The sequence below is a fragment of the Oncorhynchus mykiss genome, chromosome 12 (genome assembly GCF_013265735.2).
Source record: "Oncorhynchus mykiss isolate Arlee chromosome 12, USDA_OmykA_1.1, whole genome shotgun sequence".
Classification (NCBI taxonomy): Eukaryota; Metazoa; Chordata; class Actinopteri; order Salmoniformes; family Salmonidae; genus Oncorhynchus; species Oncorhynchus mykiss.
This window is the reverse complement of record NC_048576.1, coordinates 25839844-25854323: the sequence shown is the minus strand read 5'-3', so window position 1 is coordinate 25854323 and position 14480 is coordinate 25839844. Positions and strand designations below refer to the sequence as shown.

At 41.1% G+C, this 14480-nt stretch overlaps 1 protein-coding gene across 1 annotated transcript; it reads left to right on the top strand.

Moving 5' to 3' along the window:
* Positions 1-40: 40 nt before the first annotated feature.
* LOC110536828 (glycine receptor subunit alpha-2) lies at positions 41-12232 on the top strand. Its single transcript, XM_036939498.1, has 11 exons — positions 41-65; positions 1726-1735; positions 3290-3417; positions 8645-8712; positions 8806-9029; positions 9226-9308; positions 9514-9651; positions 9741-9955; positions 10161-10397; positions 10883-10993; positions 11272-12232. Exons 1-11 carry the CDS (start codon positions 41-43, stop codon positions 11539-11541), a joined length of 1509 nt encoding a protein of 502 aa, XP_036795393.1. The 3' UTR covers positions 11542-12232.
* Positions 12233-14480: the final 2248 nt, after the last annotated feature.

The window sequence follows — 14480 nt, the reverse complement described above, 5'->3', positions numbered from 1 at the left end:
CCATTTGCATTTTTATTTCCTAAGATGTTATCACTCCGTTATGAGAACTGGTTCTGATATGGACTGTAAGCACTAAAGTCCCTTGATACATTTCCAAGAGAACTTGTATTATAACATGGTTTCACATTGTTTAAATGTTGGTAATTAAATCATACAAGCTCAAATATGGAGTCTCTTATGCAGTGGCTTACCATGTTGAGACTGTTTTGTTGAACAAAAGATCCATTCCCAACAGTCACTGCTCACCTGCCTGCACTGCTCCCACAGACTGTTCCTGTCCTGGGAGCTCTCAGGTTAGTGCCATGGCTCTCCTCAGAGTGGATGGGAACAGGCAGTCCTGCTCCAAGGGCGCCTGACCTGTGGGCTACAGCATACAGAACCACTCACTGGGAAAGTAGGTCTGCAGTATAACTTTATACTCTACAGAAGGCTGCCACATTAAAATTAAAGCTGGCCTACTTAACCACTATGGAACTGGAACTGTTTTTACATGCAGAAAACTTGCATGATTTTAAAGACATTTTTTTCTCTCCCAATCTGCTGACACTGGCTCTTAAACACCTCCCTGTGGGAAGGCGGGAAAGTTTTTACAGATGTGAAGGAACTGTCTTAACACGTGTGAGGTACAGCTAGCATCGCTTTTGCTAAGATAGTCTGCCATAGGCGTAATTATTAAAAGTAATGTGTGAAATGTATTGCCGCTTTATGTCTGACTGTTACTACTGAGTTCCTCCAAAGGTGTGATTAATTTATCTAGGTGTTGAAAGAGACAAGTAATTAACCTGTGAACAGAAAACGTATCCCTTCGAGGGATAGTTTAATTAACTAGTCGAGAACTTCTCATGAGAAAGAAATATACAAAATGTCTTTCCCTTTTGTATTGTACACTTTGAAAGTACTTTCCTTTTGATAACAATGTTGTGCCCTTTATTCTTTAATTTGTCTGCTTAACTGCCTTGAGTGCCCCTCTTCATTCTTGAATATTTCAAAATCCTTTTACCAATTAATGTTTATTTAATACATAAATAAGAAATAAATTAGGCCCTAATCTATGGATTTCACATGACTGGGCAGGGATGCAGCCATTGGTGGACCTTGGAGGGCATAGGCCCACCCACTGGGGAGCCAGGCACAGCCAATCAGAAGGAGTGTTTCCCCATAAAAGGGTTTTATTACAGACACAAATACTCCTCAGAAATACCCCCCATGTGGTCTGCGGTTGTGAGGCCGTTTGTACGTATTGCCAAATTCTCTAAAATGACGTTGGAGGGGGCTTATGGTAGAGAAATTAACATTCAATTCTCTAGCAACAGCTCTTGTTGACATTCCTTCAGTCAGCATGCCAATTACACGCTCCCTTAACTTAAGATCTGTGGCATTGTGTTGTGTGGAAAAACTGCACATCTTAAAGTGGCAATTTATTGTCCCCCAGCACAAGGTACACCTATGTAATGGCCATGCTGTTTAATCAGCTTCTTGATATGCCACACCTATCAAGGTCGATGGATTATCTTGGCAAAGGAGAAATGCTCACTAACAGGGATATAAACAAATTTGTGCACAACATTTGAGAGAAATATGCGCATATGGAACATTTCTGGGATTTATTTTTTCAGCTCATGAAACATGGGACCAACACTACATGTTGCGTTTAAATTTTGTTCAGTGAATATATATTTGGGGAATGTATGTCCATGTTCTCTGTTACTGTGTTTTTCTTTTTAGGTGAAAAAAGGTATTTATTTAATAGAAAATGCCTTGACTGTGGATCCAAACTGTTTATGAAAGTCTAAAGCCATCATAAGATTAAGTCTCAAAATATTGGAACTTTAAAGACTCACTGACTAAAAAATTTATAAAAAAGAGGTCTCAAATGCTGCCGTCTCTTTAAATATTCCTGCTGTAATTCCTGGAGCATGCATTTGGCTATGGAAAAGACATAAAGCTTGTGGGTCTTCAACACAAAAAAATCACATGGCAAAACTTCCCCAGACCTTGAATTATAGACCAGCATCATCTTGGATGTTACACCTGCAGAGAGCCGGAGGCTCAGGGGGCTCGATATGGATTTGTCTGGGTAGAGGAGCAACACCATGTTTCTCAGCCTAGATTCACAGACTCTTCACTGAGTTATATGCCTCGAAACATTTCTTCATCCATTTGTATTTTATACATAGAGCTGTTAGCAGAGAATGATTTCACTAGTCCTGTGGATGGTATGGGTCTCCTCGGTCTGCTTTCTACAATGCAGGTAAGATACATAATTGTCTTGCCTTTTGGCTTAGTAAGTACTTATTGTTTTATTATAGCCTGTGGTTGTATGAGTAAAACTAAAAGGAGACTAAGAAAAATTAAAATGTTGTTTCAATGTGCATTTGTGCAAACTGAAGAAATAGAGATCTGCTACTTTTGAAGTGAGAAGTTGTTCCATGGGGAATGTACAATGTTTTCCCAATTATATGAAAATCACAGAGAAATAAAATCATTTTTTTCACCTTGAAAGGTTCATATGTTCTACAAGATATTATATTTTTTAAATGTGCCTAAAAATAATACATGTATAATAGATATTAAATAGATTTTGATGAGCTAATCATGTTTTACATTGCATTTTGTAAAATAATTACCAATAACTGTAGGATATTTATTTGGACTGTATACTAAAAGGTGTATGACGTAGTTATTCCTCCAAATTTTGCAGACTTTTACCCTGTATTAAATATTTATTCATAAACAACTCTACATTTAGCTTAACAAATGTATACGATTCTGCTGTTAGTCTAATGCATTGGGACTAGACCGTAGAAGTCCTACGCTTAAAGTAGGATCATCTATGAAAGAAAACCGCTGATAGAGGGAGCAAGGTGATTTGGAATGTTGGGAAAGACACAGTGGAGAGATGATTTTGTCCAGGGATTAGATATACGCAGTCTACATAAAGGAGAAAGCTACATGACCAGTGTGTGTACTAAAATCAATATAAAATACCAATTCAAATACCATCTCTTAATTGTAATACATGAATATTCCAATTTTATTACAAAAAATAGTCACTACTTTACTGCTTGTGGCTGATTACAAAGAAATAGTAATTACAAAAAGCATATATCGTCCCTACCTTTCTTATTCCCACCTTATATTTTCAAAGAAATATGTTTTTGCAGCATCTCACTTGTTCTATCACATCCATTTATTATGACCGTCTGAAACTGTAGTTGCCCATCATTTCCAGATAATACTACTCCTGACATTCCTCTCACAGTTTGCTCCTCTTCCTCCCCTCTGGCAGGCCTGGGTCCTGTAAGGAGATGAAGCTACCTAGCAGGGTAGGGAAGGCCCCATCCCCATCTGACTTTCTGGATAAACTCATGGGAAGGACATCTGGATATGACGCCCGCATTAGACCCAACTTCAAAGGTATAATGCAGTACATTGTAGATTATAAAACAATACATATACAGTCATACACATTATGATACAGTACAGTAAAGCCTAAACAGGTGGCTGTAGTACAGTAGCTTTAAATAATATATTTAAGATACAATTGGATATAAATCTGAAAGATTTCCACTTTCATATTTTAATGATTTATTTTGATACTTAAAGCCGGAATTACTCAGAGCATTTGTTTTTGGTTAGAAAAGTGTCATTTTGCGTGTATGTTAACCCACAGACCTTGGGCTCTATTAAATCCGCATCGCAGAAGTTCAGCCTTAAAGTGTGATTGAAATGTAAAGGCAATATTCCCGCTTTAGTGGAGACTGCATTCACAGTATATGCTGCATGTCAGCTCAATCGGAAATTACCTTAAAATGTTATCTCGGGATCAGAATGAATAGAGCCCCAGAGTTCAGTCTGTTTCTCCACAGCCAGCGAAGCCAGCAGATTCCCTCTGACATAGTTCCTCTTTATTTCTCAAGGGTCAAATCTCATCATATATATTTTATACTTGCTGCACATCACTGAAATATGCCAGTGAATGCAATGCAAAGTAACTCCATGCTGATTGTCTATAAATACACACATTTAATTAAAGTAGAATCAATAAATTATACCCTCTTAGGAAATTAGATTATTAAATATTTATGACGTCAGTAGTTGAGAGATGCAATGTACTAATGGGAGCATATTGGAAACGACAACCATTTTATCCTGTCTGTTTGTGATTGCACAATCTAATACAAGACAGCTTGCCACATTATAAACTGTGTAAACACATCCACCGCTGTGCAGTCAATCATCTCTAAAATGAAAGGCCACCACCTTCTCCCTACATCCCTACTCAAAACCTGCTCATCAAGCCTGCTTATGTTTCTCATCACCCTGATCAACAAGTCCCTGCTGACTGGAGAGGTACAGTACCACCAAACTTCAAAACAGCTGCAGTCACCCCGTTACTGAAGAAACCCAACCTTGACCAGCACATCCTATCCAACTACAGGCCCATCTCCAACCTCCCCTTCCTATCAAAAGTACTGGAGAAAGTGGTTGCAAACCAACTTCAATCTCATCTGTCCTCTAATCAGTTGTAAAAGTTTTTCCAATCTGACTTCTGGCCCTTGCACAGCAACTTGAACAGCTCTGATTAAAGTTACCAATGACCTGCTGATGGCTGCTGATTCTGGATCTCCTAGCATCCTCCTCCTCTTAGATCTCAGTGCTGCTTTTGACTCTGTACACCACATCATGCTCCTGTGGCATCTCAGAGAACACACTGCTGTCTCTGGAACAGCTCTGAACTGGTTCTCCTCTGACCTCTTCCAATAGGTTATACCATCACTCTCCCAGACAGATGCATAGAAATTCATCCACGCCTTCTTCTCTCAGAATGACTACGGCAATGCGCTGTTTGGGGGCTTCCTAGCCAAATCACTACAGGGGATCCAACTAATCCAGAACAGTGCTGCCCAGGGTCCTGACCAGGACCAAGAAGTCAGACCATATCACCCCGATCCTGGTCCAACTCCACTGACTACCGGTCAACTACAGGATTGACTTCAAAATGGTCATGCTTGTATTTAAAAGCGACCTCATCTCAATCAGCGAGCCACCTTGCATTCTCTGCTCCAGCCACTCCCTACTGCTTCAAGTCCTCAAGACACGTCTCCGAACTATGGGGGACCGACCCTTCTGGTTCCTTGCCCCTCGCCTATTGAATGCTCTCCCTGGCCATCTGAGAGTTGCACCATCACTCTGAACTTTTAAAACGGGCCTTAAAACCTTAATTAAAGACTGAATTTTTCATAGTCCCAATCTAAAATGTATTTAGCACCCAGCACACTATTGCTGTTTCATCTGCCTTGATTCTAAATGCATGTTGTTTTTATTGTATATATACAGTATACAGTATCAAAAATAACTCTAATGAAAAGCTTTATACAAATGTATTATTATTATACTGAACAAAAATATAAACACAACAATTTTATAGTTACAATTCATATAAGGAATTCAGTCAATTGAAATTAATTAATTAATTAGCCCCTAATCGATGGATTTCACATGACTGGGCAGGGGCACAGCCATAGGTGGGCCTGGGAGGGCATAGGCCCATTCACTTGGGAGCCAGGCCCACCCACTGGGGAGCCAGGCCCAGCCAATCAGAATGAGTTTTTCCCCCCACAAAAGGGCTTTATTAACGACAGAAATACTCCTCAGTTTCATCAGCTGTCTGAGTGGCTGGTCTCAGACGATCCTGCAGGTGAACAAGCTGGATGTAGAGGTCCTGGGCTGGCATAGTTACACGTGGTCTGCAGTTGTGAGGCCAGTTGAACGTACTGCCAAATTCTCTAAAATGACATTGGAGGCAGCTTATGGTAGAGAAATGAACATTCAATTCTCTGGCAACAACTCTGGTGGACATTCCAACAGTCAGCATGCCAATTGCACAATTCCTTAAAACTTGAGATCTGTGGCATTGGGTTGTGTGACAAAACTGAACATTTTAGATATTTTTTATTTCACCTTAATTTAACCAGGTAAGCAAGTTGAGAACAAGTTCTCATTTACAACTGCGACCTGGCCAAGATAAAGCAACGCAGTGCGACACTAACAACAACACAGAGTTACACATGAAATAAACAAGCATACAGTCAATAACACAATAGAGAAAAAAAGAAAGTCTATATACAGTGTGTGCAAATGGCGTGAGGAGGTAAGGCAATAAATAGGCCATAGTAGCGAAGTAATTACAATTTAGCAAATTAACAATGGAGTGATAGATGAGCAGATGGTGATGTGCAAGTAGAAATACTGGTGTGCAAAAGAGCAGAAAAGTAAATAAAAACAATATGGGGATGAGGTAGGTAGATTGGGTGGGCTATTTACAGATGTGCTATGTACAGCTGCAGCGATCGGTCAGCTGCTCAGCTAGCTGATGTTTAAAGTTAGTTAGGGAAATATAAATCTCCAGCTACAGCGAGTTTTGCAATTCGTTCCAGTCATTGGCAGCAGAGAACTGGAAGGAAAGGCGGCCAAATTAGGTGTTGCTTTACCTAGCATAGACTTATAGATGACCTGGAGCCAGTGGGTCTGGCGACGAATATGTAGCGAGGGCCAGCCGACTAGAGCGTACAGGTCGCAGTGGTGGGTGGTATAAGGGGCTTTGGTGACAAAACGGATGGCACTGTGATAGATGGATGGCACTGCATCCAGTTTTCTGAGAAGTCGAGGATCGGTAGGATAGTAAGTTTTACGAGGGTGGCGTCAGTGAAGGAGGCTTTGTTGCAAAATAGGAAGCTCGATTCTAGATTTAATTTAGGATTGGAGATGTTTAATATGAGTCTGGAAGGAGAGTTTACAGTCTAGCCAGACACCTAGTTATTTGTAGTTGTCCACATATTCTAAGTCGGAACCGTCCAGAGTAGTGACGCTAGTCGGGCGGGCGGGTGCGGGCAGCGAACGGTTGAAAAGCATGCATTTGGTTTTACTAGCGTTTAAGAGCAGTTGGAGGCCACTGAAGGACTATTGTATGGCATTGAAGCTTGTTTGGAGGTTAGTTAACACAGTGTCCAAAGAAGGGCTAGATGTATACAGAATGGTGTCGTCTGCGTAGAGGTGGATCAGGGAATCACCCGCAAGAGCAACATTGTTGATATATACAGAGAAAAGAGTCGGCCCAAGAATTGAACCCTGTGGTACCCCCATAGAGAATGCCAGAGGTACGGACAACAGGCCCTCCGATTTGACACACTTAACGCTGTAGAAGTAGTTGGTGAACCAGGCGAGGCAGTCATTTGAGAAACCAAGGCTGTTGAGTCTGCCGATAAGAATACGGTGATTGACAGAGTCGAATGCCCCGGCCAGGTCGATGAAGACAGCTGCACAGTACTGTCTTTTATCGATCGCGGTTATGATTTCTTTTAGTACCTTGAGCGTGGCTGAGGTGCACCCATGACCAGCTCGAAAACTGGATTGCACAGCGGAGAAGGTACGGTGCGATTCGAAATGGTCAGTGATCTGTTTATTAATTTTGCTTTCGAAGACTTTAGAAAGGCAGGGCAGGATGGATATAGGTCTATAACAGTTTTGGTCTAGAGTGTCACCTCCTTTGAAGAGGGGGATGACCGCGGCAGCTTTCCAATCTTTAGGGATCTCGGACGGTACAAATGAGAGGTTGAACAGATTGGTAATAGGGGTTGCAACAATGGCGGAGGATACTTTTAGAAAGAGAGGGTCCAGATTGTCTAGCCCAGCTGATTTGTACTGGTCCAGGTTTTGCAGCTCTTTCAGAATGTCTACTGTCTGGATTTGGCTGAAGGAGAAGCTGGGGAGGCTTGGGCAAGTAACTGCGGGAGGGGGGGAGCTGTTGGCCGGGGTTGTGGTAGCCAGGAGGAAAGCATGGCCAGACGTAGGGAATTGCTTATTGAAATTCTCGATTATCGTATTATCGATTTATTGTTGTTGACAGTGTTACCTGGCCTCAGTGCAGTGGGCAGCTGGGAGGAGGTGCTCTTATTCTCCATGGACTTTTTGGAGTTAGAGCTACAGGATGCAAATTTCTGTTTGAAAAAGCTAGCATTTGCTTTCCTGACTGACTGCGTGTATTGGTTCCTGACTTCCCTGAAAAGTTACATATCGCGGGGACTATTCGATGCTAGTGCAGTCCGCCACAGGTGGCCTTTTATTATCCCCAGGTTCTTGATATGCCACACCTGTCATGTGGATGAGTTATCTTGGCAAATGAGAAATGCTCACTAACAGGGATGTAAACAAATTTGTGCACAAAATTTGAGAAAAATAAGCTTTTTGTGCTTATGGAAAATGTCTGGGATATTTTATTTCAGCTCATGAAACATGGGGCCAACACTTTACATGTTGCGTTTATATTTTTGTTCAGTATATACAGTAAAATAGTTCTTATTCCATTGTGGTCTGGAATACAATATTATCCCGTCATTAAATAGACCTGACAATGTTTTCAGATCGGTTTTTATTTGCCACAGATGCTCTGCCACAGATATTTTCCTTGAAATATGAATAAATATGTATGAATGATGAATGAACATGTACTGTATGAGTAATGCATTTTACAGTACAGGTTAAGCAATGAAGAAATGGTCTGTTTCAGAAAATAGTATAGTGAAACACATTAAATTATAATCCAGTATAGATGAGTAGCTGTGTCTCATGGACTATTTTTCAGGTCCTCCTGTGAATGTCACCATCAACCTGTTCATCAACAGCTTTGGGTCCATCACAGAAACCACTATGGTGAGGGCTTTTTCTTCTCATCCACCTTTCCTCCAAACAGCGGCTGTTCGCTCACTTTAATAGACTGTCTCTTTTCTACTATAACTACCATAGGACTATCGGCTTAATGTGTTTCTACGGCAACAATGGAATGACCCACGACTGGCCTATAAAGAGTACCCTGATGACTCTCTGGACCTGGATCCTTCCATGTTGGACTCCATCTGGAAACCTGACCTTTTCTTTGCCAATGAAAAAGGGGCAAACTTTCACGAAGTCACCACAGACAACAAACTGCTGCGGATATTCCAAAATGGGAATGTCCTCTACAGTATCAGGTGACCGGTGTCTCTAAAACAGTAGTGTCTCCTCATAATGATATATAAGAGTACAATTGTGTTATTTATAACATGTGATCAGTAACAATAATTATCAACACTCAATTTGAGGCCACAAGTAATATTAGTGTACAAAGCTCCCCATACCTGTCTTCTATTCACCCTCTCACTATGTGCTTCTGGTTCTGTGAGCCAGGTTAACTCTGATCCTGTCCTGCCCTATGGATCTGATGAACTTCCCTATGGACATTCAGACATGCTCTATGCAGCTGGAAAGCTGTGAGTTTTCTATTACCTATTTTTTTATCCATTCTTTGCACTCGGCTAGTTTCACTTCCTGGTGCCTCTTTTCCCCCATTCTCTACACTTGACTAGACAGGCTTTTGATGTTGACAACTTTATAAATAAACTTGCCTCTCCCTCTGTAGCAGGCTAGATCATGAATAAAAGAAACCCGTGTTGTCCCTTCTCCTCTGTGCTCTAGTTGGCTACACCATGAATGACCTGTGTTTCCAGTGGCTGGACATTGGCCCTGTGCAGGTGGCTGATGACCTGATGCTTCCTCAGTTTGTGTTAAAGGAGGAGAAAGACTTGGGCTACTGCACCAAACACTACAACACAGGTAGATTCTGGACTCTCAATGGAATGTTATTGCCACAGTTTGCTTAATGACAATGTCTTCATCTGTAACCATCTGGCATCTGCTGGCAGGTAAATTCGCCTGCATCGAGGTAAAGTTCCACCTGGAGAGACAGATGGGTTACTACCTGATCCAGATGTACATCCCCAGCCTGCTAACCGTCATCCTCTCCTGGGTCTCCTTCTGGATCAACATGGATGCAGCCCCAGCTAGAGTGGGCCTTGGTATCACCACAGTGCTCACCATGACAACACAAAGCTCTGGGTCCAGGGCATCCTTGCCTAAGGTAAGAGAGGAAATGTTAGATATTTTATTTTGCTCAGGTGTTCTAGCTGGACAAGCTACATACATTCAATCAAAATTGATTTCAAAAGATGATTTAATTCAGAAAATGCTAGTTACCAGTTTTCTACTTAATACCTAACCATCACAGGTTATTTCAGTTGTTTACCTGCATGTTGAAGTTCTAACACGTATTCATCTGTTTCTAGGTGTCTTATGTGAAGGCCATTGATATCTGGATGGCTGTGTGTCTTCTTTTTGTGTTTGCTGCACTGCTGGAGTATGCAGCAGTAAACTTTGTCTCACGACAGCACAAAGAGTTCTTCAGACTGAGGAAAAAGATCAAAGAACAACAGCGGCAGAGAACTGTGAGTATGAGACCCTGTGCAGCCCACTCCCTCAGGCTGCTGTCACCTGCTATTCCCTCTATGCCCTGTTATGCAGCAGCAACACAGTTCAGCTGGCTGTTGTATCATGCTGGGAGATCCACAGATCTGTTCTAAATTTAAGTCATTTTCTTCCTTCTTCTAGCCATTATTGCTCTACTCAACAACTTGGCTTTCCGTTTCACTTTGGACCTCAACATAAACAAGTAACCCAAAAGAGTGATCAAAAAAATAATTATCTGGAATTATTGAACTGACTTGTGGTAGTAGTTTGTCTGTAGCTCCAGTTAGCCTTCCACTATATTATGAAAATTCCCAATACTTTTCCCTGACACCTCCATCTAGATCAGTTCTAGGGACCAGGTAGTCTACTGTTTTACCTAAGTCTCATCTTATTTTGAAACCTTTACACATTCAGTTGGTATTTCTCAGAATCTGTTAACATACTTGAATGTCATCAGTAATGTGTCACTGCTTGTTGTTTAGATTGAATCACAGTATTCCCGTATGCCTGCTAAACCTCCATGTTGCTCTGGCTCTATCAGCAGGGAAGTGGAACTGGTGAGAGCAGCAAAGTGAAAGGTAACAACGTGCCAGGCAACAACACCTGCCAGGGGACCTTGTCTGGCCCTCAGCAGTGCAGTGTCTGTGCCAGGGTAAAAACTCCTACTTTTCTCACATTGACTGGAGTCTAGTTTAAGGGGGATAGTCCACTGTTTGTTCACTTAGAAAAACAAAATGGTAGATCTCACAGTGATACGGTTGTCATCGCTATCTGTTTAATCTCTCTCATGTGAAATGTGTTCATCACAAAATCCAAGTCCTTTTTTACTTTGCCACACTTGAATAATTATAATACGGCAATAAATGTGGAGAAAATGTTTCAGGTTGAGGGTGACAGACATATGACCCTTTTCCTTGTGTTCTTTCCTAGGAGCAGGAACTGGCAGAGCAGAGTCAGGCCTATTTTCTCCATAGTTATGGAGCAGCAGAAGATGCACCACCAGAGATGGACGCCCCAATCTTTCAGGCCTTACCTCCTGGGTTTCCACTGTATGACATCCGCAGGCGGTTTGTAGATCGGGCAAAAAGGATTGACACTATATCCAGGGCTGTGTTCCCTCTGACTTTCCTTTGCTTCAATGTTTTCTATTGGCTCACGTACAAAGTGCTACGGAATGAAGCCATCCAAGCTACTCTGTGACAAACCAACATCTGTGGACTGAATTATAGCACTAGAATCTAGTCTTCCACAGAACACTTTGAGACGGTGTTAGAGATCCATCAGCTGTGCCAATGGATAAATAACTGACTGCATGTCCAGTTCCATTCATTTTTTTATAAAAGTAAGCAAACTTGATGTCTCTTCGAAGTGTCATCCTTAAGTTTTTTTTACAATTCCAATGGAACACACTAATGGCATATAAGCCTTCTTGCACTATGGATACTTTCAATGTCACCCCCATGGAGGGCACAAGTCCTGATATTGAAGCAGGACTGCATGGAAAAATATATATTTTTTAGTATTTCAGAATTGTATTTATTTTGTACTCTTGTGGTTTGCCACATTACCGTATTGGCAAATCATAAACCCCTACAAATATATTGATTTCAACATATGGTACACTTTATGTAATTGTACATTATTGGTACAGAAGTGAATGCTGGACATATTGAATTGTCTAGTTAGGCAATGTCCTTGATTATCATACTGTGTCAAGTATTGACTTTGTCATCCTCAATTAAACAAATCAAAAAGCCAAATTAATGATTAGTGTGAAAATGAATGACTGCTGTTGTCACTGTCTCAGTGATGCTCCTAAACTTGTGTCCATTCTGAAAGAAAACATACATAAGAGGGGGAACGGAAGTTCAGGATACAGCGTACACCTTTAGGAGTATTAAATCCACAGCTAATCCATTACAAACACTGAATAATACAGTGCCTTGCGAAAGTATTCGGCCCCCTTGAACTTTGCGACCTTTTGCCACATTTCAGGCTTCAAACATAAAGATATAAAACTGTATTTTTTTGTGAAGAATCAACAACAAGTGGGACACAATCATGAAGTGGAACGACATTTATTGGATATTTCAAACTTTTTTAACAAATCAAAAACTGAAAAATTGGGCGTGCAAAATTATTCAGCCCCTTTACTTTCAGTGCAGCAAACTCTCTCCAGAAGTTCAGTGAGGTTCTCTGAATGATCCAATGTTGACCTAAATGACTAATGATGATAAATACAATCCACCTGTGTGTAATCAAGTCTCCATATAAATGCACCTGCACTGTGATAGTCTCAGAGGTCCGTTAAAAGCGCAGAGAGCATCATGAAGAACAAGGAACACACCAGGCAGGTCCGAGATACTGTTGTGAAGAAGTTTAAAGCCGGATTTGGATACAAAAAGATTTCCCAAGCTTTAAACATCCCAAGGAGCACTGTGCAAGCGATAATATTGAAATGGAAGGAGTATCAGACCACTGCAAATCTACCAAGACCTGGCCGTCCCTCTAAACTTTCAGCTCATACAAGGAGAAGACTGATCAGAGATGCAGCCAAGAGGCCCATGATCACTCTGGATGAACTGCAGAGATCTACAGCTGAGGTGGGAGACTCTGTCCATAGGACAACAATCAGTCGTATATTGCACAAATCTGGCCTTTAAGGAAGAGTGGCAAGAAGAAAGACATTTCTTAAAGATATCCATAAAAAGTGTTGTTTAAAGTTTGCCACAAGCCACCTGGGAGACACACCAAACATGTGGAAGAAGGTGCTCTGGTCAGATGAAACCAAAATTGAACTTTTTGGCAACAATGCAAAACGTTATGTTTGGCGTAAAAGCAACACAGCTGAACACACCATCCCCACTGTCAAACATGGTGGTGGCAGCATCATGGTTTGGGCCTGCTTTTCTTCAGCAGGGACAGGGAAGATGGTTAAAATTGATGGGAAGATGGATGGAGCCAAATACAGGACCATTCTGGAAGAAAACCTGATGGAGTCTGCAAAAGACCTGAGACTGGGACGGAGATTTGTCTTCCAACAAGACAATGATCCAAAACATAAAGCAAAATCTACAATGGAATGGTTCAAAAATAAACATATCCAGATGTTAGAATGGCCAAGTCAAAGTCCAGACCTGAATCCAATCGAGAATCTGTGGAAAGAACTGAAAACTGCTGTTCACAAATGCTCTCCATCCAACCTCACTGAGCTCGAGCTGTTTTGCAAGGAGGAATGGGAAAAAATGTCAGTCTCTCGATGTGCAAAACTGATAGAGACATACCCCAAGCGACTTACAGCTGTAATCGCAGCAAAAGGTGGCGCTACAAAGTATTAACTTAAGGGGGCTGAATAATTTTGCACGCCCAATTCTTCAGTTTTTGATTTGTTAAAAAAGTTTGAAATATCCAATAAATGTCGTTCCACTTCATGATTGTGTCCCACTTGTTGTTTATTCTTCACAAAAAAATACAGTTGTATATCTTTGTTTGAAGCCTGAAATGTGGCAAAAGGTCGCAAAGTTCAAGGGGGCCGAATACTTTCGCAAGGCACTGTACATAGGGATTATCTAGTTTGTTTTCTGAGGAGTATTTAACAACTAGAACCTACATTCTGCTCACATTTGATAGTCAATTCAGGGGGGAAGGCATCATCCAAACTTCACTACAGATCAAAATAAAATTGTATTGGTCACATACACATGGTTAGCAGATGTTAATGCGAGTGTAGCGAAATGCTTGTGCTTCTAGTTCCGACAATGCAGTAATATCTAACAATTTCACAACAACGACTACCTTTTACACACAAGTGTAAAGGAATGAATAAGAATATGTACATATAAATATATGGATGAGCGATGGCCGAACGGCATAGGCAAGCTGCAGTAGATGGTATAGAGGACAGTATATACATATGAGATGAGTAATGTAGGGCATGTAACCATTATATAAAGTGGCATTGCTTAAAGTGACTAGTGATACATTTATTACATTCAATTTTTAATTATTAAAGTGGCTAGAGATTTGAGTAAGTATGTTGGCTGTTTAACAGTCTGATGGCCTTGAGATAGACGCTGTTTTTCAGTCTCTCGGTCCCTGCTTTGATGCACCTGATGCATCGCCTTCTGGATGATAGTGGG

Excerpts from the sequence above, each read along its gene's own strand:
- LOC110536828 (XM_036939498.1), top strand. The coding sequence starts at position 41 with ATGAGAACTGGTTCTGATATGGACT. Across the intron at positions 9,030-9,225 it reads AATGTCCTCTACAGTATCAG|GTTAACTCTGATCCTGTCCT; the intron begins GTGACCGGTGTC and ends TCTGTGAGCCAG. Across the intron at positions 9,309-9,513 it reads CTCTATGCAGCTGGAAAGCT|TTGGCTACACCATGAATGAC; the intron begins GTGAGTTTTCTA and ends TCTGTGCTCTAG.